We start from the raw sequence: 22677 nt of genomic DNA, 5'->3' as shown, positions 1-22677 counted from the left end.
CATCAATATCACAATAACCATCCCCAGCTATTATTAACTAGAAACAAAAAACTGTTTTAAGTGAGAAGTAGGTATTGATCTGAAGCCAAAAAGGAAAAGAAATTCACAAGCACCACCATACATACTTCACCCATGCTCTACCAAGGTTTTCCAGCACACAGCTTTGACCTACTACAGTAGGTATGTTAGTCTATTGTATATCAAACAATGTGTAGGCAGGTTGCTTAGGATTCAAACCTTCTCAAAACAGCCTAATTAATACTCAAAGGTGCTCCCACAATAAATGTGATTTGTACTGCATACAAGGTAAAGTATTGGATTCTTTAGGCACTACCCACACTAAGACATTATCCCATTTCACTACCTTTTCAAGCTTTCTTTTCAATTATATGAAAGCAAGATATTGAATTTTATATTGAAATTAAATTACTACAAGACAAAACGGCTCACTCAACCAAGACTCAGGCTTGATTGAGTGAGCCGTTTTGTCTTGTAGTAATTTAATTTCAATAGTATTAATTTAATTTCACCTCTTAGCAGAATGAGCACAGAGGGGCTATTTCTGGCTGCCCTCCTGTTAACCCTGTAGGATAAGGGAGTGTGGATAATTGTGTACTCTCCACTGATTTGGCAGGCGGCAGAGTGGGCAGGCCTGCTCTGTTGTCTTGGCACACACTATCAACTGCGGACAATGTGGCTGGATCCTCTGCAAGGCAGCGATGCTTTGAAAAAGCAACAAACTATAAGGGCGAGGCCTTGGATTGATCAATTAAAGCGTTACGACAACACCCACTGGTTATGACGTTCAACTCTCATTAACACACAGCTGTGCAAAACATCTCTGTGTAGCATTCAACATGATTTATTCATGTCAACATAGTGCTATATCAGCCACACACGGTAACTGTATCACTCCAAAAAAAAGAGGACCAACAGGCAAACTTCAAAGAGCATTTAACATCAACATTCTACTTTACATAACAGCCTGCACTTGTGTCCACATCAAGCTGAACCTAGCTCGACAATTGGTTGCAGAGTCGTCACTCTCATCCAATCGCAAGGCTCAATCCATGCCACACCCGTCTGAAATATTTCAGGGCAAGACATGTTGTTGTTTCACATGAGTGAGTACCCACATGACTGGGTCATGCTGTGCCAGGCAGCACTGTGGCCTGGAGCTTTAGCGCTGGTGCAGACTAAGAGGCCAGTTTGGATCCTTTTCCAGGGGCCTCTTTTAGGCTTGTGACTGTTTGCGGGCTAGGCTCCACAAAAGCAGCCAGAGCATTGTACTTGCTCACATTGTAAATAGACTTATTTTTCTACTGTATTATTGACTATGTTTGTTTTACTCCATGTGTAACTCTGTGTTGTTGTATGTGTCAAACTGCTTTGCTTTATCTTGGCCAGGCCGCAATTGTAAATGAGAACTTGTTCTTAACTTGCCTACCTGGCTATATAAAGGTGAAATAAATAATAAATAAATAAAAATTGTTGGACTGGTCTTTATTTCGCTCTCCCCTCCTTCACCTCTCTCTGACACCTCAAAATACAGCTTGTTTATTTTCATAACCCTGCTGACTTGGTGTTGAAGCATGGTAAACTGGAGGGCATTTTATAAAGAAGGATTCTATGACCTTAGCCAGCTAATTTTGGGGAATATTTTTGAAACAAGTCGGTACAGAACATAAAATACAGTACAACCCTGCTCAATTTTTCTGCCTGAAAGCAACACAAATACAGACCTCTAAAAAAGAAAGAGCATGTCCAGGCAAAGATGATTATGTAAAACAGACAGTAGTAACATACTGTACAGTAGAGTGTACTGTACGTGTGTATTGCTCTTTCACATGATGTAAACAGTCTTCAGCCAGAATGAGCCAAGCACTTAAAGGGCTGAACTTAGTGTATTTATGACCAGTTAGAAATCAGGTGTCTGAGTACTCACACTCCTTCATCATGCCCATGTCCACGCAGCGTTTGAGCCGGCAGGCCTGGCAGTGGCGCCGGTTGTCCTTGGTGATGGAGCAGCTGCCGTTGAAAGGGCAGGTGAAACTGGCCTTACGCTTCATGCTGCGTCTGGTGGGGGCAGATAGAGACAGAGCTGGCTCACTAGCACATTAAAAGAGGAAGATGCATTAAAACCGTGCTGCTAATATTGCTTTTTACAGGAAATGGAAGGCAGACGGGATTATTACTCAATAGAATTACATTCAGACACAGAAACACACTGTATTAGAAAGCAACACTACCCCCCCTGACAGTAAAAACAAACATTTCATGAGCAGTCACATAGCGTGCCATTCAAACAGAAAAACAGATATACAACCTTGACATACAGCCTCTCAATTGCAGCAAGCACCTGAGGCGCACGCACATAGTTTAGAAAAAGATTAACACACAGATCAGTAGAGTACTAGAGTCCCTCTTGTTCCCCCCCACACACAAACACAGGGGTTTCAACTGGTGTCTGTTGCCCTTTCTCCCAAATAGTTAACAAATGAAGCATGGCAGACATGAGGACCACTGACTAAGAGTTGTGTTTAATGAGAAAGACACAGCCTGGCATTTTCTCCTTCTTTCCTGTCGGCACTTTCTGTAATCCCCATACATCGTTTACATTTTCCCAAGCTGCATCAAGTAGTCTTGACGGTATTATGATAATGAAACTATTTGGGGTGCTTTCTGCCCTGCAGTATAACTACTTCAATCACTATGAACTCTGTAGATACAACCCCCATAGGTTTTTAGATGTTAAGATGTTTTCTTGATGTAAAAAAAAAAAAAAAAAAAAGTGAACGAAAAGAATCGAAGGGAAACAGCTCAGCTTTAAATTCAGCAGGAATTTCTTGTCTATGGCAAACAATTTTCCCTTTACTTGTAAGATATACAGGTGTTGGAAGCACAGTGTATTTGGAAAGTATTCAGACCGCTTCACATTGTTTTGTTACAGCCTTATTTTAAAAATCTATTTCAGAATGAGGCTGAAATGTAACAAGATGTTGAAAAAGGGAAGAGGATATGAATACTTTCCGAATGCACTGTAAGTGTTGATATGACAGCAGTCAAAAAGAGTCAAATGTCAGGTCGTGCTTGTGTGCATCTTCATGCAATGGCATCAGTTGGATCTCATTTAGCGGTTATTCCTTGTCCTAACAGTTGACACAATTTTCGTAACTTTCACTTGCTTGAAACACTGACATACCTTTGTCAGTACAGCATAATAGTCTCAGGTTCTCTATTGTCCATGGTGACCCTTCTCCCCTTGCCAACGTAAAGTTCCACAAACCTCATCACCACATTCTCCGACACTCGCTCACCTGCTGCCCATGGTGGATATTTTCCCAGATTTTAAAAGGTGTTCAGCATGTACAATTACGCACGCTTTCTCAGGATAATATGTGACTGGAATATGTTCCGGGATTCAGCCGATGGCATTGAGGAGTTTACCTCATCAGTCACAGGCTTCACAGTGACTGTATGTACATATCCCAACCAGAAGCCATGGAGTACAGGCAGCGCTGAGCTAAAGGCTAGAGCTACTGCTTTCAAGGAGCGAGACACTAATCCAGACACTTATAAGAAATCCTGCTACGCACTCAGACGAACCATCAAACTGGCTAAGTGTCAATACAGGATTAAGATTGAATCCAACTACACCAGCTCTGACGCTCGTCGGATGAGGCAGGGCTTGCAAAATATCCCGGATTATAAAGGAAAACCCAGCCGTGAGCTGCCCAGTGAAGCGACCCTACCAGACGAGCTAAATGCCTTCTGTACTACCTTTGTAGCAAGCAACACTGAACCAGAACCATTCATGAGAGCACCAGCTGTACCGGACGACTGTGTGATCACGCTCTCCGTAGCCAATGTAAGACCTTTAAAACAGATGGATTACCAGGACACGTACTGGCAAAAGTCTACACTGACATTTTCAATCTCTCACTTACTCAGTCTGTAATAACTACATGTTTCAAGCAGATTACCATAGTCCCTGTGGCCAAGAACGACAAGGTTACCTGCCTAAATGACTACTGCCTCATAGCATTCACATTTGTAGCCAGGAAATGCTTTGAAAGGCTGGTGATGGCTCACAACACCATCATCCCATAAATATTGGACCCACTTCAATTTGCATACCGCACCAACAGATCACACAATCTCTATTGTACTCCACACTGCCCACTCGTTACAACAGCACAGCGTTCAACACCATAGTATACACAAAGCTCAACACTAGTCTAAGGACCCTGGAACTGAACACCCCCCTCTGCAACTAGATCCTGAAGGACGCCCCCCAGATGGTGAGGGTAGGCAACAACACATCTGTCACACTGACCCTCAACACTGGGGCCCCTCAAGGTTGCGTGCTTAGTCCCCTCCTGTATTCCTGTTCACCCACGACTACGCGATTCCAAGACCATCATTAAGTTTGCAGATGACGCGACGCTGGATCACCAACGACGATGAGACAGCCTATAGGAAGTAGGTCAGAGACCTGGCAGTGTGTTGCCAGGACAACAACCGCTCCCTCAATGCGAGTAAGACAAAGGAACTGTTCGTGGACTACAGGAAAAGGAGGGCTGAGAATGCACCCCACTCACATCGACGGGGCTGTAGTGGACAGGGTCGAGGGATTCAATTTCCTTGGTGTCCACATCACTAAGGACATATCCTGGTCCAAACACACCAACACAGTCGTGAAGAGGGCACAACATTGCCTCTTCCCCCTCAGGAAGCTGAAAAGATTTGGTATGGGCTCTCAGATCCTCAAAGTTCTACACCATCGAGAGCATCCTGATTGGTTGCATCACCGCTTGGTATGACAACTGCTCGGCATCCAACCACAAGGCACTACAGAGGGTAGTGCGTACAGCCCAGTACATCACTAGGGCTGAGTTTCCTGCCATCCAGGACCTATATACCAGGCGGTAGGGCTGGATGACATGGCCAAAATATAATATCACTGTATTTTTTTTATTGAGCGGTGTGAGTATTTTATGTTTTTGAATAATAAAAGTTCTAAATATTCTTTATGAGTTGTGCAAGACCCTAGGATGGCAACACATTAATTCTAAGTGGCTTTAAATTGTGCTTTCTCCATTGATTGTTTTATACTGCTCAGTTAAAAAAAATAAAAAAAATAAGCATTTTTCATCCATTTCTGCATTCCCTGCACTCATTAGAGATCATTTCCACACTGCCACGTAAGGGCTGCACGATATGTGCAAACAATCTTGACCTTACTTTTAACCAAATGTTCCAATTTAATTGTGATTTACAACAACACACTTGGGTGAACTGTTGAAATCATGGAAATAGAATGATTACTTTAATTCTATAGCTAGTATATAAGTGGGCACTTTGAATAGTGTTGTTTGACATGACAATGAATGAAAATTCCAGGGAGAAATTGTGACAGGGTAGGAACCAAAGTGTTGATAAGTGTTTGCAGGGGGACCCTATAATCTTTGGCTACATTGAATGTTTTCTATTAGCTACTTAAAGTTAACATATTCTTGCTTTGCGTATTCCTCTTTGATTTAGAAGATACTGTTACACAAACAACATGCTGATTTCGGTCTACACCATCACTGGTATTATCCGGCTCTATAGCTAATTATGTTTGCGCTGACTCAGTACATTTATTAGCTAGCTATTAGCGGCTAACAAGATTTATGCCCAACTTGCTTAGAAAATACTGTATAAACCAGCAGTTTGCAGATTTAAGAAACACAGTGTAATTATAGAACACTAGGGGAGTTAAATTAAGAAGCAAAGTAAAAACAGCATAGTTGTCAACAACATTGTTGCATGTGCTGCACTGACAACAATTGTGCTCCTTGAGTGACAGGGTGCGGGGTCTGTGTGAAAAGTGGCAGAGACACACAGCGAGAGACCGAGAGAGAGAGAGAGAGGCAGAGAGAGAAACTAGCAAAGTAAACTATGAAAATGGACGGCGTATCACATATTAACAAACCAAACATTCAAATACAGTTATAAAGGTAAAGTAAAAACCGAACCCATCCGTGCATCAATACCGGCCTTTGGTAAAATACTGCCGTACCAGGCGGTGTCAGAGGAAGGCCCTACAAATTGTCAAAGACTCCAGCCACTCAAGTTATAGACTGTTCTCTCTGCAAGCAGTAACGGAGCACAAAGTCTGGGAACAAAAGGCTCCTTAAGAGCTTCTACCCCAAGTCATAAGACTGCTGAACAGTTAATCAAATGGCTACTCAGAATATTTGCATTGACCCCTTTTATTTTGTTTTTGCACCGACTCTCTTGCACAGGTTCGATGTACACTCACTGAACTCTAACCACACACGCTGTTTGTTAATCATCTCTGCATATAGTAACTTTACCCCTACATATTGCCTCAATTACATCGACTAAACCGTACCCTTGCACTTTGACTATGTACCGTTACCTCTTGTATATAGCCTTATTGTATTATGTGATCATTTTTCCTTTAGTTTATTTAGCACATTTTTCTTACTTTTTTTAAAACTGCATTGTTGGTTATGCAAGCATTTCACGTTAAGGTTGTATTTGGCGCATGTGACAAATAAAATGTTACTTGTATCCTACTCTAAGTAGGCCAGAGTAGATTGATAAAACTGCTTTGATGGACTGATTTAGGGTACATATCATTTTAAGATTACAATTAGAATGGATCAATACAATATCATTAAAAATAATTATTTAACCTTTAACTAGGCAAGTCAGTTAAGAACAAATTATTACTTACAATGACAGCCTAACCCGGCCAAACCCTCCCCTAACCTGGACGACGCTGGGCCAATTGTGCGCCGCCCTATGGAAATCCCGATCACGGCCGGTTGTGATACAGCCCGGGATCGAACCAGGGTCTGTAGTGTCGCCTCTAGCAGACCACTGCGCCACTCGGGAGCCATGGCCCTTCCTGTTCTTCATTCACAATTAATGATTTGATACTTCACTTAATTTATTTAATCTGTTATATGCCCATCTAAAACTGGTTTTAACTCCAGTTCTGCTTGTGATATTAAGATCAACACCGACAGTGTTAAATAAACGTATTCAGGAAACATCAAGAATGGAGGGGGGCATGACTTAAATGGCAGACTATTCTTCAAAATCATGAGCAGTGAAAATGACGTGCTAGTGTGAAACAAAAATACATGATCTTGTTCCTGCTCAAAAACACCAGCTTACACAATCTTTAAAAAGATAAAGGATTTCAGATAATAGGCTTCCATGTGGACAAGCAGCATTAGTGGAGTTGTTTTGGGTTGGCTCTCAGGCTGTCAGAGTATCAATCACTTGTCAATTATTTGTGTGCCCTTTTCAAAACTGGCTAATAGGCTACCCTTTTAATCTCTGGATAATGTGGTCTGTCCTCCTACGTGTGGGAAGTATAGAGCCTTAAAAAGGGGCATGATTGCTACATTCACTTTAGGCATATAAATGAATTAATCATAGATAGACATACATACACCCACTGATTCTTGACGAACATAACTTATAAATGCCTCATGAGCTTGCTTCAAATTTTGCACACAATAACCCAAAGTATAGCTATTTTTGGGGTTTTGTTTGTAAACGATGCAATTGTAAACAAACACTGTATGGCCTCAAAACATGGTTAAAACTATAATGTTGATGTCTGAAAGGTCAGAACTTGCATCGATAGCTCGGCCTATGGAAATTTGAAAGTGGTTACATTTCTCCAGCCACATCCCTCAGCTAATTATCAAAACGGTGTGAATTGTTTCAACTGTATAAGCCCCGGAGCCCGACAAGCTTCTTCACTACATCATGTTCATCAGGCCAAAACAATGGACAATTTGCATTTCTTATTAGACAAGTCCCTCCCCGTGTTCATCTGTTTGGTGCATAATGAACACAACCCTGGACCACCCTTCCTGTTCCACCATTACTAGTATGCCCTGTCCTGGTCAGTACCCACCTGAAGAAGCCCTTGCAGCCCTCGCAGGTCATGGCGTTGAAGTGGAAGCCGGTGGCCTTGTCGCCGCAGACGCCGCAGATGCGCGGCATGTTGCGGTTGAACTCATCCGGCCCGACCACTGAGGTGCTCACTGCCATGGGCTCCATCACTGCAACGAGAGAGGAGAGAGAGTAGTTGGTGATCAGTGGTCTGGCGCAGGTCTTTGTCCTTCCAATGTGTAGCAGACAGGTTGCATTTCTTGCATCTAATTTTATAGGGACAGGTGTTGGGGAAATTAGCATAAGACAAAAAGAACACCCCCGTGATTCTGCCTGTTATTGGCTATGTAATGAGTCAACACGAACACGCCATCTGGCCCTGTCAATGAAAAAAACAACAGTGAAGTAATGCACACCAGAGGTAACACGCCTAAAGCCTTTTCAATCTCACTCTGCCTCTCATTTCCTTTGACAGCTAAAGACCCTCTGGCATTATCTGGACAGACCAGAGCAGAATAAATTATATCCTAGTAGCAGCAATTGAAATTAAGTACTGACGGGCAGTTCTCCTGTCGGACAAGTCAGGAGTATTTTTGGGTTGCCTAAAGATTATGATTACGATTACTTGCCCAAAAATGTTCTATTACTGCCTTTCACCTACACGTACAGTGCATTCAGAAAGTATTCAGACACCTTGACTTTCCACACATTTTGTTATGTTACAGCCTTATTCTAAAATGGATTACATCATTTTTTTCCCTTCACCAATCTGCACACAATACCCCATAATGACAAAGCAAAAACAGATTTTTTATATATTAAATAAACTGAAATATCACATTTACATTAGTATTCAGACCCTTAACACTCAGTACTTTGTTGAAGCACCTTGGAAGCGATTACAGCCTTGAGTCTTCTTGGGTATGACTTGGCACACCTGTATTTGGGTAGTTTCTCCCATTTTTTTCTGCAGATCCTCTCAAGCTCTGTCAGATTGGATGGGGAGCATTGCTGCACAGCTATTTTCAGGACTCTCCAGAGATGTTTGATCGGGCTCTGGCTGAGCCACTCAAGGGCATTGAGACGTGTCACGAAGCCACTCCCGCGTTCTCAACCAGCTTCATGAGGTAGTCACCTGGAATGCATTTCAATTAAACAGGTGTGCCTGGTTAAAAGTTAATTTGTGGAATTTCTTTCCTTAACTTCTCTAGGATAGGGGGCAGTATTTTCACGTTTGGATGAAAAGCGTGCCCAGAGTAAACTGCCTCCTACTCATGCCCAGATGCTAATATATGCATATTATTAGATTTGGATAGAAAACTCTGAAGTTTCTAAAACTGTTTGAATCATGTCTGACTATAACAGAACTTATTTGGCAGGCAAAACCCCGCGGACAAACCGTTCAGATGTTTGTTTTTTTGAGGTCACTCTTTTCAATGGGTTTTCATTGGGAATCCAGATTTCTAAGGGACCTTCCTGCAGTTCCTATCGCTTCCACTTGATGTCAACAATCTTTACAAATTAGTTGAGGTTTTTCCTTTGAGAAATGAAGAAGTAGCCATGTTCAGATTGAGGTTCTAGTGAAGTGTACTGTTTGTTAGAGGCACGTGACCAGAAAGCATGCTACACATTGTTTTCCTCCGGTATTGAACACAGATCATCCCGTCTTCAAATGTATCGATTATTTATGTTAAAAAATACCTAAAGTTGTATTACAAAAGTAGTTTGAAATGTTTGGACAAAGCTTACAGGTAACTTGAGACATTTTTTAGTCACTTTGTAGAAGTTGGAACAGGTGTTTTTCTGGATCAAAAGCACCAAACAAATGGACATTTTGGATATATATCGACGGAATTATTCTTACAAAAAAGGACCATTTGTGATGTTTATGGGACATATTGGAGTGCCAACAGAAGAAGCTCTAAGGCATGAATTATATAATTATTTCTGCATTTTGTGTCGCGCCGGGAGGGTTGAAATATGATGGTCTGTGTTTGTTTGCTTGGTTGCTATCCTCAGATAATAGCATTGTTTGCATTCGCCGTAAAGCATTTTTGAAATCTGACACGTTGGCTGGATTCACAACAAGTGTAGCTTTAATTTGGTATATTGAATGTGTGATTTCATGAAAGTTTAATTTTTATAGTAATTTATTTGAATTTGGCGCTCTGCATTTTCACTGGATGTTGGCCAGGTGGGACGCTACCGTCCCACATATCCCAGAGAGGTTAATGAGTTTGAGCCAATCAGTTGTGTTGTGACAAGGTAGGGGTGGTATACAGAAGATAGCCTTATTTGGTAAAAGACCAAGTCCATATTATGGCAAGAACAGCTCAAATAAGCAAAGAGAAATGACAGTCCATCATTACTTTAAGACGTGAAGGTCAGTCAATACGGACTATCTCAAGAACTTTGACATTTTCTTCAAGTGCAGTGGCAAAAACCATCAAGCGCTATGATGAAACTGGCTCTCATGAGGACCGCCACAGGAAAGTAAGACCCAGAGTTACCTCTGCTGCAGATGAGTCCACATTTGAGATTTTTGGTTCCAACCGCCATGTCTTTGTAAGATGCAGAGTAGGTGAACGGATGATCTCTGCATGTGTGGTTCCCACCGTGAAGCAGGGAGTTGGTGGTGTGATGATGTGGGGCTCTTTTGCTGGTGACACGGTCTGATTTATTTAGATTTCAAGGCACACTTAACCTCTTTGGGCTAGGGGGGCAGTATTTTGACGTCCGGATGAAAAGCGTGCCCAAAGTAGTCTGCCTGTTACTCAGGCCCAGAAGCTAGGAAATGCATATAATTGGTAGATTTGGATAGAAAACTCTAGTTTCTAAAACTGTTCAAATTAGACTAGATGTCAGTCTTTAGAAAGAGTTTCAGGCTGGTTTTTGGGAAAGTGAGCCAGAAGTTGTAGTTTTTCTAAGTTGCGCCCATTTTGGCTGTAGTGTTTCCATGCACGTGAAGGAAAGCGCCTTCTTTGATATTTATCTCCGGTCATGAACATACTGTTCTCCGACTTCATTTGCATAATTTATTTACGTATTAGGGTACCTAAGGTTTGATTATAAACGTTGTTTGACTTGTTTGGATAAGTTTATTGGGAACGTTTAGGATTCATTTTGCATGCAGCGCCAGCTAAACAGAGTTTTTATGGATATAAAGGACTTTATCGAACAAAAGGACCATTTGTGATGTAACTGGGACCTTTTGGAGTGCCAACAGAAGAAAATCTTCAAAAGGTAAGGCATTTATGATATCACTATTTCTGACTTTCGTGTCACACCTGCCTGGTTGAAAAAAAAAAATAATGGTTTTGTATGCGGGGCGCTGTCCTCCGATAAATGCTTTCGCCGTAAAACCTTTTTGAAATCTGACACAGCGGCTGGATTAACCTCTCTAGGGTACGTTTGACGGTAGCGTCCCACCTCTTCAACAGCCAGTGAAACTGCAGGGCGTCAAATTCAAATACAGAAATACTCATAAAAATTCAGAAAACAAAACAATTTACATAGGTTTAAAGATTAACTTCTTGTGAATCCAACCACGGTGTCAGATTTAAAAAATGCTTTACGGTGAAAGCATACCGTACGATTATTTGAGAAAAGCCCAGCAGACAAATCATTGCAAACAGTAACCAGCCAAGTAGAAGAGTTACACAAGTCAGAAATAGAGATAAATTGAATCCCTTACCTTTGATGATCTTCATATGGTTGCACTCAGCAGACATTCATTTACTCAATAAATGTTCCTTTTGTTCGATAAAGTCTCTTTATATCCAAAAAACTTAGTTTTGTTCGCACGTTTTCTTCAGTAATCTACAGGCTCAAACGCAGTCACAACAGGCAGACAAAAAATCAAAATTGTATCCGTAAAGTTCATAGAAACATGTCAAACGATGTTTATATTCAATCCTCAGGTTGTTTTTAGCCTATATAATCGATAATATTTTAACCGGACAATAACGTCGTCAATATAAAAGGTAAACATGAAAGGCACTCTCGGTCGCGCGCATGAAAAATCTCTATGACACGGGAGGGTCCACTCATTGACTGCTCTTACTCCCTCATTTTTCAGAATACAAGCCTGAAACAATTTCCAAAAGACTGTTGACATCTAGTGGAAGGCAAAGAAACTGAAATTTGAGTCTAAGTCAATGGATACTGCAATGGCATTGAATAGAAAACTACAAAACCAAAGAAAATCCTACTTCCTGAATGGATTTTTCTCAGGTTTTCGCCTGCCAAATCAGTTCTGTTATACTCACAGACACTATTTTAACAGTTTTGGAAACGTTAGTGTTTTCTATCCAAATCTACCAGTTATATGCATATCATATCTTCTGGGCCCGAGAAGCAGGCAGTTTAATTTGGGCATGCTTCTCATCCAAAATTCCGAATGCTGCCACCTACCCTAGAGAAGTTAACAAGAAGTTAAGCTTAATTTTGATGTATTACACATGTATTTTCATGAATGTTAAATATATATATTTCTGTAGTTTGAATTTCGCGCTCTGCAATTTCACCAGATGTTGTCGAGGTGGATCGCTAGCGGAACACCTGCGCTAGAAAGGTTAACCAGCATGGCTACCACAGCATTCTGCAGCGATACACCATCCCATCTGGTTTGCACATAGTGGGACTATCATTTATTTTTCAACAGAACAATGACCCAACACACCTCCAGGCTGTGTGTATAGGCTATTTGACCAAGAAGGAGAGTGATGGAATGCTGCATCAGATGACCTGGGCTCCACAATCCCCCGACCTCAAACCAATTGAGATGTTTTGGATGAGTTGGACTGCAGAGTGAAGGAAAAGCAGCCAACAAGAGTTCAGCATACAGTATGTGGGAACTCTTTCAAGACTGTTGTAAAAGCATTCCAGGGGAAGCCGGTTGAGAACGCCAAGAATGTGCAAAGCTGTTATCAAGGCAAATGGTGGCTACTTTGAAGAATATCAAATATATTTTGATTTGTTTAACACTTTCTTGTCTACTACATGATTCCATGTGTTATTTTCTAGTTTATGTATTCATTATTATTCTACAATGTAGAAAAGTTAAAATAAAAACCCTTGAATGAGTAGGTCAATCAAATGTATTTATAAAGCCCTTTTTACATCAGCCGATGTCAAAGTGCTATACAGAAACCTAGCCTAAAACCCCAAACAGCAAGCAATGCAGATAAAAGAAGAACGGTGGCTAGGAGAAACTGCCTAGAAAGGCCAGAACCTAGGAAGAAACCTAGAGAGGAACCAGGCAATGAGGGGTGGCCAGTCCTCTTCTGGCTGTGCCGGGTTGAGATAACAGTACATTGCCAAGATGTTCAAACGTTCATAGATGACCAGCAGGGTCAAATAATAATAATCATCACTGTGGTTGTAGAGGGTGCAACAGGTCAGCACCTCAGGAGTAAATGTCACTTGGCTTTTCATAGCCGAGCATTTAGAGTTTGAGACAGCAGGTGCGGTAGAGAGAGAGAGTTGAAAACAGCATGTCCGGTGAACAGGTCAGGGTTCCATAGCTGCAGGCAGAACAGTTGAAACTGGAGCAGCAGCACGACCAAGTGGACTGGGGACAGCAAGGAGTAATCAGGCCAGATAGTCCTGAGGCATGGTCCCAGGGCTCAGGTCCTCCGGGAGGGGAGGGTGAGGGACAGAGAGAATTAAGGGAGCGTACTTAAATTCACACAGGACACAGGAGAAATACTCCAGATATAACAAACTAACCCTGGCCCCCCAACACAAGCTACTGCAGCATAAATACTGGATGCTTAGACAGGAGGGGTCAGGAGACACTGTCCAAACTATTGGCTGGTACTGTGTGTATATATACATTTTAGGGGATTCAATAATACCGATGTGGGGTGTTGATTGATAGACATAGCTAAATCCAAATCAGAACTACCACAGGCCATAACATTATTCATCATTGTACTAGAGAAACAAACAAGGTTTAGCCAAGATTTGAATAATTGAACAGCTGTTATCCATTTCTGCTGACAAAGGCAATGGTTGGTTGGAGCATTCAGTGTGTTCGTCCATGGTTCACGACAGGGCAAGAGCAGAAAACAAGTTGTTTTTCCATTAATAGTGATGATTGCACGCTTAGCAAGAAGCTGAAAACAATGTATACAAACAAGGGAGCCTCCATTTCTGGAAGCAAACATCAGGTTGTTGCTTGACTGGCAAAGAGTTGCATAAAGACCCATGCCTAATAAAAGGCCAGGCTGCTCCAATGCTAGACTAGTTGCACATTGCCAGTCTCACGTCATTGTGCCAATCACTGAAACATGGGCTCCTGATCACCATCACACCCCAAACAGAGACCTAAATGGAAACTAGGACTAACATTCCTAATTGTGCAGTAGTGAGCGTGCACTTTCAACATCTGTTGTATTTTTGTTTGCCTTGTAGCTTGGTCTAATTTTAATTTTGACAAGGATAGAACCAGTTTTCCCATAAAACAATTATCTTTGAACTCTCCACAACATGGGGCTAATCGCTTTCTTTCTAAACATGATCCACCCACCAACAATGCTGTGCATTAAACACAAATCTCAGACCGGTCAATACCATTTAGGCATTGAGCAGATGCTAACAAGACCCAATAAATAGACAGCTTTATCAACACGTGAAGCAACAATGCATGCTGTGCAAGTTTCACTGGATGGAAGCTATCCTACCGATCCTCGACTTCGGCGATGTCATCTACAAAATAGCCTCCAATACTCTACTCAGCAAACTGGATGCAGTTTATCACAGTGCCATCCGTTTTGTTACTAAAGCACCTTATACGACCCACCACTGCGACCTGTATGCCCTAGTCGGCTGGCCCTCGCTACATGTTCGTCGTCAGACCCACTGGCTCCAGGTCATCTACAAGGCTATGCTAGGCAAAGTGCCGCATTATCTCAGTTCACTGGTCACGATGGCTACACCCACCCGTAGCACGCGCTCCAGCAGGTGTATCTCACTGATCATCCCTAAAGCCAAAACCTCATTTGGACGCCTTTCCTTCCAGTTCTCTGCTGCCTGCGACTGGAACGAATTGCAAAAATCTCTGAAGTTGGAGACTTTTATCTCCCTCAACAACTTTAAAAATCTGCTATCCGAGCAGCTAACCGATCGCTGCAGCTGTACATAGTCCATCTGTAAACTACCCACCCAATTTACCTACCTCACCCCCATACTGCTTTTATTTATTTTACTTTTCTGCACACCAGTATCTCTTCTTGCACATGATCATCTGATGATTTATCACTCCAGTGTTAATCTGCTAAATTGTAATTATTCGATTTATTGCCTACCTCATGCCTTTTGCACACATTGTATATAGATTCTCTTTTTTCTACCATGTTATTGACTTGTCTATTGTTTACTCCATGTGTAACTCTGTGTTGTTGTCTGTTCACACTGCTATGCTTTATCTTGGCCAGGTCGCAGTTGCAAATGAGAACTTGTTCTCAACTAGCCTACCTGGTTAAATAAAGGTGAAATAAAAATAAAAATAAAAAGCGCCTATGTAAAACAATGGAACAAGTACACTAAAGCTACAGTATTAAGCTACAGGAGTTTCATATGATCTACCCAGGTCAGGAGATTGTGTGAAACAAGGATCCGCCCCCCTTGCTTTGACTGCATCCATGTCCTCGTCTTGTCAGACACACCCCCTACACTAAAGTGCTGTGACCGTCTTGTCTTTGTGAGTTCCTGCCATTACAAATCTGATGTTCCAACACAGACATATGACAGTAAACTGCGTGCCTGGAGTCTCACTCAGAGAATGAAAAGGCTGGTTGCATGTTACGTTGCTGTGCAATAGACCTTGCTACTCATTGCCTCAGGCATAACTAATAATCAGAATTATTAATTTTGACACCAGTCACTACACTGAAAGTGCAGGTTGTTCCCATTGTCTGTCCCTCCAGACCTGAGAAACATCAACCAACCACAGTAGCCTCCACAGAACAGCACAGCTACAGGACATCAAACGAAAGGGAAGAAAGTGCTGACGTTATCTAACCGGACACTCACACAGAGGAAACGACCCAGAAACCATTAAGATGGTGGAGCCGTAGGAGAGGGGGCAATGTGAGCCGCGTTAAGTTCTGACGATGTGCCTGTGAGCCATCGCTAAGTCGGGAACATTCCCCTCCATTTCTTTCCACACAAAAAGGACTGATTGTTTGGTACAAACATTTGCCTGCTAGATTAAAATCGCTAACCCCTTCTAATATTATGCTTTGTATCATGTAAAGGACAAACGCCAGAGTCTGGTAATAATTTATTTAGAAAATGTTTAGCCTTCGTATTTAACTTACTGGAGCAATTAGCGCTAAGTGCCTTGCTCAAGGGTACATACATTTTTTTTTTAATCATCTAGTCAGTTCGGAAATACAAACCAGAAACCTTTCGGTTACTGGCCGCGAACAATTCCACAGATTTACATACAGGTTACGCGCCTTTATGTAATTAGTTTATCCCGGTTAAGGGGTGTTTCATTGTTTATCTATAACGTTAGGCTAACGTTCATGCTAATGTCTTTGTTTGCATTAAATGACCAATGCAGCCATTTTTATATCAATATCAAATAATTTATTGGTAACAATTAAGTATCTTACTGTAATAGCTGTCCATTAAAATGGACAAAAATAGATTTTTAGCAAAAAACTCAAGTAAGAATTTTGCTATGACTGTCTGGGAGTGGTCTGAGTGGGGAGGGGAAAACTAGCTGTTATTGGCAGAAAGGTTTGGATGTCTGTTATTGGTCTATAAACCAATTTACCACCTGGTGATGTCACCAGCCAAGCCGAAACTCCTGCCCATGCAAACAGGCTTATTAGAAGGTCCTGTGTAGATTGACTGCACCGTTACACATTTCAATTGTTCAATCACGTCACCATTCAAGTGTGCCATCATTGTCAATGAGAATGTGCATGGTTTCTGCCAGGGTGGGGCAGGTCCTTACAGGATCCTCGGTCTCCCCATTCAATTAACAGGCTGTTAACTACTATAGCTCTGCCATTGTGACGTTTTGCCTTATTCCTTGTGTCAAGGTCATTTTGCTGTAAAACAAGTGTGTTTTTCCGGCCACCCAATAGAAAGTACCGGATTTCCGGAAGTTTCACAAAGACCTTTAAAAAGCTCCAGGCATACAATACTCACAGCGCCAAATAGATTTCTAAGGGGGTGACCCGGAGGGACCGTGCCAGTCAGCCAATTTGTGGTCCGACCTCATGCTTGACGCTTTTCGGGCGCCATGCAACAATGTGACCCTAGCGGACGTAAAGGTAATGGCGGACTGAATGAAGTTATGTAGAGCACCTCAAGATAAAACGTAATATTCAATATCGGCAAGTTAGACTAAAATATTAGCACTACATAATCTGGTGGGTGATAACCTTCAATCTGGATAATAACACAAAACAAAATCTTAAGACTAGAGACATTTATCGATAAATATTACGAAAACAAGCAACACCCAAACATGACGGAGTGTAAGACAGGGGAACCGATTTCAAAACGGAAACGTTTTGAAATCGTCTTCTACAGACACAGACGATTTAATATTTTTACCACCGGGAATGGTAAAGGTCGAAACCGATCTGTTAAAATCAATAAATGACAAACTGGGTATACTTGAATTAGTTAGTAAGGATATAAATGAGTTGAAGGCAAGCCTCGAGATGAGTGATGAAAAAGCTGCGACATTTGGAGAAGGAAACACACAAGCTAAAAGGGATAGTCAATAAGATTGAAACCGAAATGAATGAAATGAAAAAGGAGAACACCGTTCTGAGGGAAGCCTTACTGGACATACAAACTAGATCAATGAGAGAGAATCTGGTACTTACAGGTATCCAGGAGAAAGAAGGGGAAGTTCCTGAATCTGTAGTTAGAGAGTTCCTCCTTACAGCTCTTCAGATCCCACACGAAGTTTTCGACAAAATCCAACTTGAACGTGTACACCGCTTCGGACAGAGAGGCCAAAGGTATGAACGCCCAATCGTTGCCAAATTTGCTTCATTTAAAGATAAAATAATGGTTAAAAGCCTGGGTAAAAGACTTGCTGGGACCAGAATTAGCATGAAGGATCAGTTTCCGAAGGAAATTGCAGAACGGCGCAGAGTTCTGTCTCCAATTTTCAAAGAAAATAGATCAAAAGCGAAACGAGTAGCTCTCGTCGTTGATAAGCGATATATTGATAACCAGATGTTCAGAGACAAAGACTACTCCATGGTTATCATAGATGAGGAAAATAAACACAATTCTATCCCGGGTATGGACTGTAACAAAACAATAAAAAAATATAGTTTTTCTATATATCTTCACATATAACTAATTGAACACACAAGCACTAATTCAACATAGTGAAGGTAAAAACTAAGTAAACAGAAGGCACAGTATAGTATGTGTGGATGGTGTGTGTTTATTTTTATTTGTTATGTTTGGAAAGTTGAGTGAGTGAGTAATGAAATGGTTGCATATCCCAGAGCCAATGTATTGCTGTGAGCCGGGGTGAGGGCTTTCAATGTTGTTCAGATGATGGATATACTTTTATAATGAATTATACGTCTTATTTATGTATTGTCCTATCATGGTGGAACAGTTTTAAAATAAATGATACATTTGATTTATTATTGTCCTATCATGGGGAACTACATTTTTAAAATAAATTATATCTAATTATTTATGATCCTATTTTAAATGGTACGGTCCATGAACCTATACCCTAGACACCCACCTGAATGACCCAGATACTAAGGAGAAGTCCCTAACTGTTTTATGTGCCTGCTGTAAGTGGTCTGTATGCAGCCAAAATGAGGTCAGAGACCAAGAGCAGCACTGCCCCCTCAAGATTCTGAGCCTGCTTGGCAGGGTTGGTCCTGCAAAGCCAAAGCCCCCTAAAGGGAGAGCATACTACACAAGGAAATTCTCAAAGCTGCTAATGAGAACCTTGACGACCTTGTACCTAGCCGGTGGGGATTCCGGTGGGGTGCCCCCACCCAGGCAGTGGCAGTGCTGGCAACCTTAGCTGCAGTAACCCATGGGGAGGGGTTTGCCCCCCTGACATTCAGAGAGGGGGTATATTATTGTGACCCTAGTGGCAAAAAATCAAAGTCGGACTGCATGGAGATGCTTGGGAACATGGTCATGACGGATGACCACATTGTGGGTGTTTCAGGAAGAAGGTGTACATTTGACCTCCATCATCTAGGATGTGACAATGGTAAATAAATCTCTACATTTGTGCTCATTTTTTTGCGCGGTCTTGCAGGCCTTCTCATGCAGCTGCAAGTACATTTGTAAATCAAGACCTATCTTGAGTTGGGCTCTGGGTTGGTGCAATTGTTGAGTAAGTGAGCTTATGGTTGTGTGGGGGTATGGGTTGAGTGTGTGTGGGTGTATGTGTGTATCCCACAACTGTTGCGAAGGAGCAAAATATGTTAGAGGATGATCCACAGCTATATATAATACAAATCGAGGGGAGGGCGATGGAAATGCATTTGGCAGTTAATCTACTTCAATTCGGTAAATGGCACTGTGTGCTCTTTTCAAAGGATGGAACCCAGTCTGATCAGGGCTATGGGATACAGGGGGTCGAGGGTGGTCTGCCGGGCATGGGATGACAACCCAACTCGAGATGAGGTCTTTTAGCGGGTGGAATAGTAGGGACCAATTGAAGGTTTACTTAGTAGAAATGCAAATATCATGGTACAGCTATATAGACACTCAATCATTATGTTACTTTTTAATAGTACGTTTACAAAAATATATTCTGATTAAAAGAATGAAAGGTGTGTCTCATTATGGTAAGTGGTGAAATAAGTATAGCCAGTTACAATTGTAATGGCCTAGCAGATAATAAGAAAAGACAATCAGTATTTACCTGGCTAAAAGAGAAGGAATATAATATCTATTGTTTACAGGAAACCCATTCAACAGTTTTAGATGAAGTTTTGTGGAAAAAGAACTGGGGGGGGGGGGGCGAAATATATTTCTCCCATGGGCAAAGAAATTCAAAAGGGGTGATGGTTTTAATTAACAATAATTTTGATCCAAATGTGCAACTTGTCCAAACAGATCCTCAAGGTAGATGGATTATTTTAAATATGTTATTGGACAATAAACAGATATGGCTTATTAACCTATACGGTCCGAATAATGATGATCCAAGCTTCTTTGAAAATATATATAAGAATTGATCAACTCTACAAGCAACACTAGACTCTATTATTATGGTGGGAGATTTTAATACGGTCTTAGATACCTCTATGGACCGGAAAGGAAATCACACCACAAACTATCACCCTCAGGCACTTAAGGAAATCATGAATGTCATGGATATATTGGAATTAGTGGAAATATGGAGACTTAAATACCCTGACCTAGTGAGATATACATGGCGGAGGCTTAATCAAGCTAGTCGTCTTGACTACTTTCTTATACCATTCTCTCTGGCACCAAAAGTTAAAAAAGTGTTGATAGGGGACAGAATGCGGACGGATCATCACATAATTGGCATATATATATTACTCCTACAGAATGTCCACGTGGGCGAGGATATTGGAAATTTAATCAAAGCCTACTAGATGATAAATTGTTTAGAACTAGGACAGAAGAATTTATAACTGACTTTTTCAGACATAACATAGGTACAGCAGATCCCCTTATTGTATGGGCCACTTTTAAATGTGCCTTTAGAGGCAATGTAATTCAGTACTCATCTATAAAACAAAAGCAATTTAGATCAAAAGAGTCCATATTAACAAAGGAAATTGAAGGACTAACAGTACAGTTAGATAGCAATAAAAACGGTACTATAGAGGCACAGAATAAGTTAGAGGAAAAACAAAAAGAAATGGAGGAACTTATTCAAGAAAGATCCAGCGTAATATATTATACAAATAAAGCAAACTGGATGGAATATGGGGAAAAATGCACCAAATTCCTTTTCAATCTTCAATATAGAAATGCTACGAAAAATGTTTTATTAAAACTTGTTACAAATGATGGAGTCACGCATCATTCACCAAATTATATTTTGAAAGAGGAAGCACTTTAAGAATATGTTTTCGTTTCAGGCTCCTCCATTTTTTTATTTTTTATTTCACCTTTATTTAACCAGGTAGGCAAATTGAGAACACGTTCTCATTTACAATTGCGACCTGGCCAAGATAAAGCAAAGCAGTTCGGCACATACAACAACACATAGTTACACATGGAGTAAAACAAACATACAGTCAATAATACAGTGAAAAATAAGTCTATATACAATATGAGCAAGTGAGGTGAGACAAGGGAGGTGAAGGCAAACAAAATATATATATAAATAAATAAATAAATAAATAAAAAGGCCATCTCCACTAACTGAAACTTAATTGTATGGATTTTTTTCCTAATAATAATGTAAAATTAACATCTGTACAGAAAGACTCATGTGAAAGCCAAATTACAGAGGAGGAACTGCTTGATGCAATTGGGGCCTTTAAGGATGGGAAAACTCCATGGCTGGATGGCTGACCAGTGGAAGTATACAACACTTTTTTTTATATACTCAAAAGGACCATTATTAGCTTGTTTTAACCACTCCTATATAAAAATGGTAGATTCTCAGACACGCAACAAGAAGGTCTGATATCATTATTACTGAAACAGGACCCAAATGGTATATATATATATAAAGATCCAGTCCATTTAAAAAATTGGAGACCTCTTACACTTAAGTGTTGTGATGCAATAATCCTAGCAAAACGCTTGGTGCATAGAATTTAAAAAGTATTGTCAGATATTATTCATCCTAATCAGACAGGTTTTTTACATTGACGATACATTGGAGATAATAAGACAAGTACTGGAAACAATAGAACACTAGGAAATATCGGGGACACCAGGCCTGGTTTTCATAGCTGATTTTGAAAAGGCTTTTGATAAAGTACGACTGGAGTTTATATATAAATGCCTAGAACATTTCAATTTTGGGGAATCTCTTATAAACTGGGTTAAAGTTATGTATAGTAACCCTAGGTGTAAAATAGTAAATAATGGCTACATCTCAGAAAGTTTTAAACTATCTAGGAGTAAAACAAGGTTGTCCACTATCGGCATATCTATATATTATTGCCATCGAAACGTTAGCTGTTAACTTCTTGCCACTAGGGGGGTGCAATTTCGACATAGTACAAAGTCGTTCCCAAATCTTGCTCGTACAATATGCATATTATTATTACTATTGGATAGAAAACTCTCTAGTTTCTAAAACCGTTTGAATTATTTCTCTGAGTGAAACAGAACTCGAGTTAGAGCATTTTTCCTATGAGAATGTGAGAATGCATAAATCTTCTTGCTGTTCTGAGATCTGTTTATAAATCTGCCTGTCTTCTATTGGTTGAGATGCACTGCATACGCCTTCCTCTGGGTGTCAGCGAATAGAGGGTCTTGAAATGGAGTCTCTAGGCAGAGCTGAAAGTCTATAAATTGATTGGAAACGAGGTGTATCGTTCTTTTCCCCTTCGCTTTGACGCACTGAGGACCTTGGCACGTTCTTCTGGAAACATCGGTTATAGATCTTAGACATTTCCGGCTGTGTTTTTATTCGATATATGCTTTAAAGACATCATAATCTTGTTATTTTGAACCGAATTATATCAGTTTATGTCAGTATATTGCGATTTTCGGGTATTTATTTTCTTGGCGCTGAAGGAAGTTGGGTATCTCGCTCTCTCATGCTATTGTTTACTGCTAATT

General features: G+C 40.8%; 1 protein-coding gene across 3 annotated transcripts in view; it reads right to left on the bottom strand.

Moving 5' to 3' along the window:
- LOC129860857 (vitamin D3 receptor A-like) overlaps positions 1-22677 on the bottom strand; it is a 117353-nt gene that overhangs the window by 29378 nt on the left and 65298 nt on the right. For all 3 annotated transcript variants that reach the window (XM_055931711.1, XM_055931710.1, XM_055931712.1), the window contains 2 exons: positions 7949-8096; positions 1946-2076 (listed from right to left, as the gene is read on the bottom strand). In XM_055931711.1, coding sequence (XP_055787686.1) covers positions 1946-2076; positions 7949-8096 — 279 coding nt within the window. The remainder of the gene's footprint in view (positions 1-1945; positions 2077-7948; positions 8097-22677) is intronic.

The sequence above is a fragment of the Salvelinus fontinalis genome, chromosome 8 (genome assembly GCF_029448725.1).
Source record: "Salvelinus fontinalis isolate EN_2023a chromosome 8, ASM2944872v1, whole genome shotgun sequence".
Classification (NCBI taxonomy): Eukaryota; Metazoa; Chordata; class Actinopteri; order Salmoniformes; family Salmonidae; genus Salvelinus; species Salvelinus fontinalis.
This window is presented reverse-complemented; position numbering and strand designations above follow the sequence as displayed.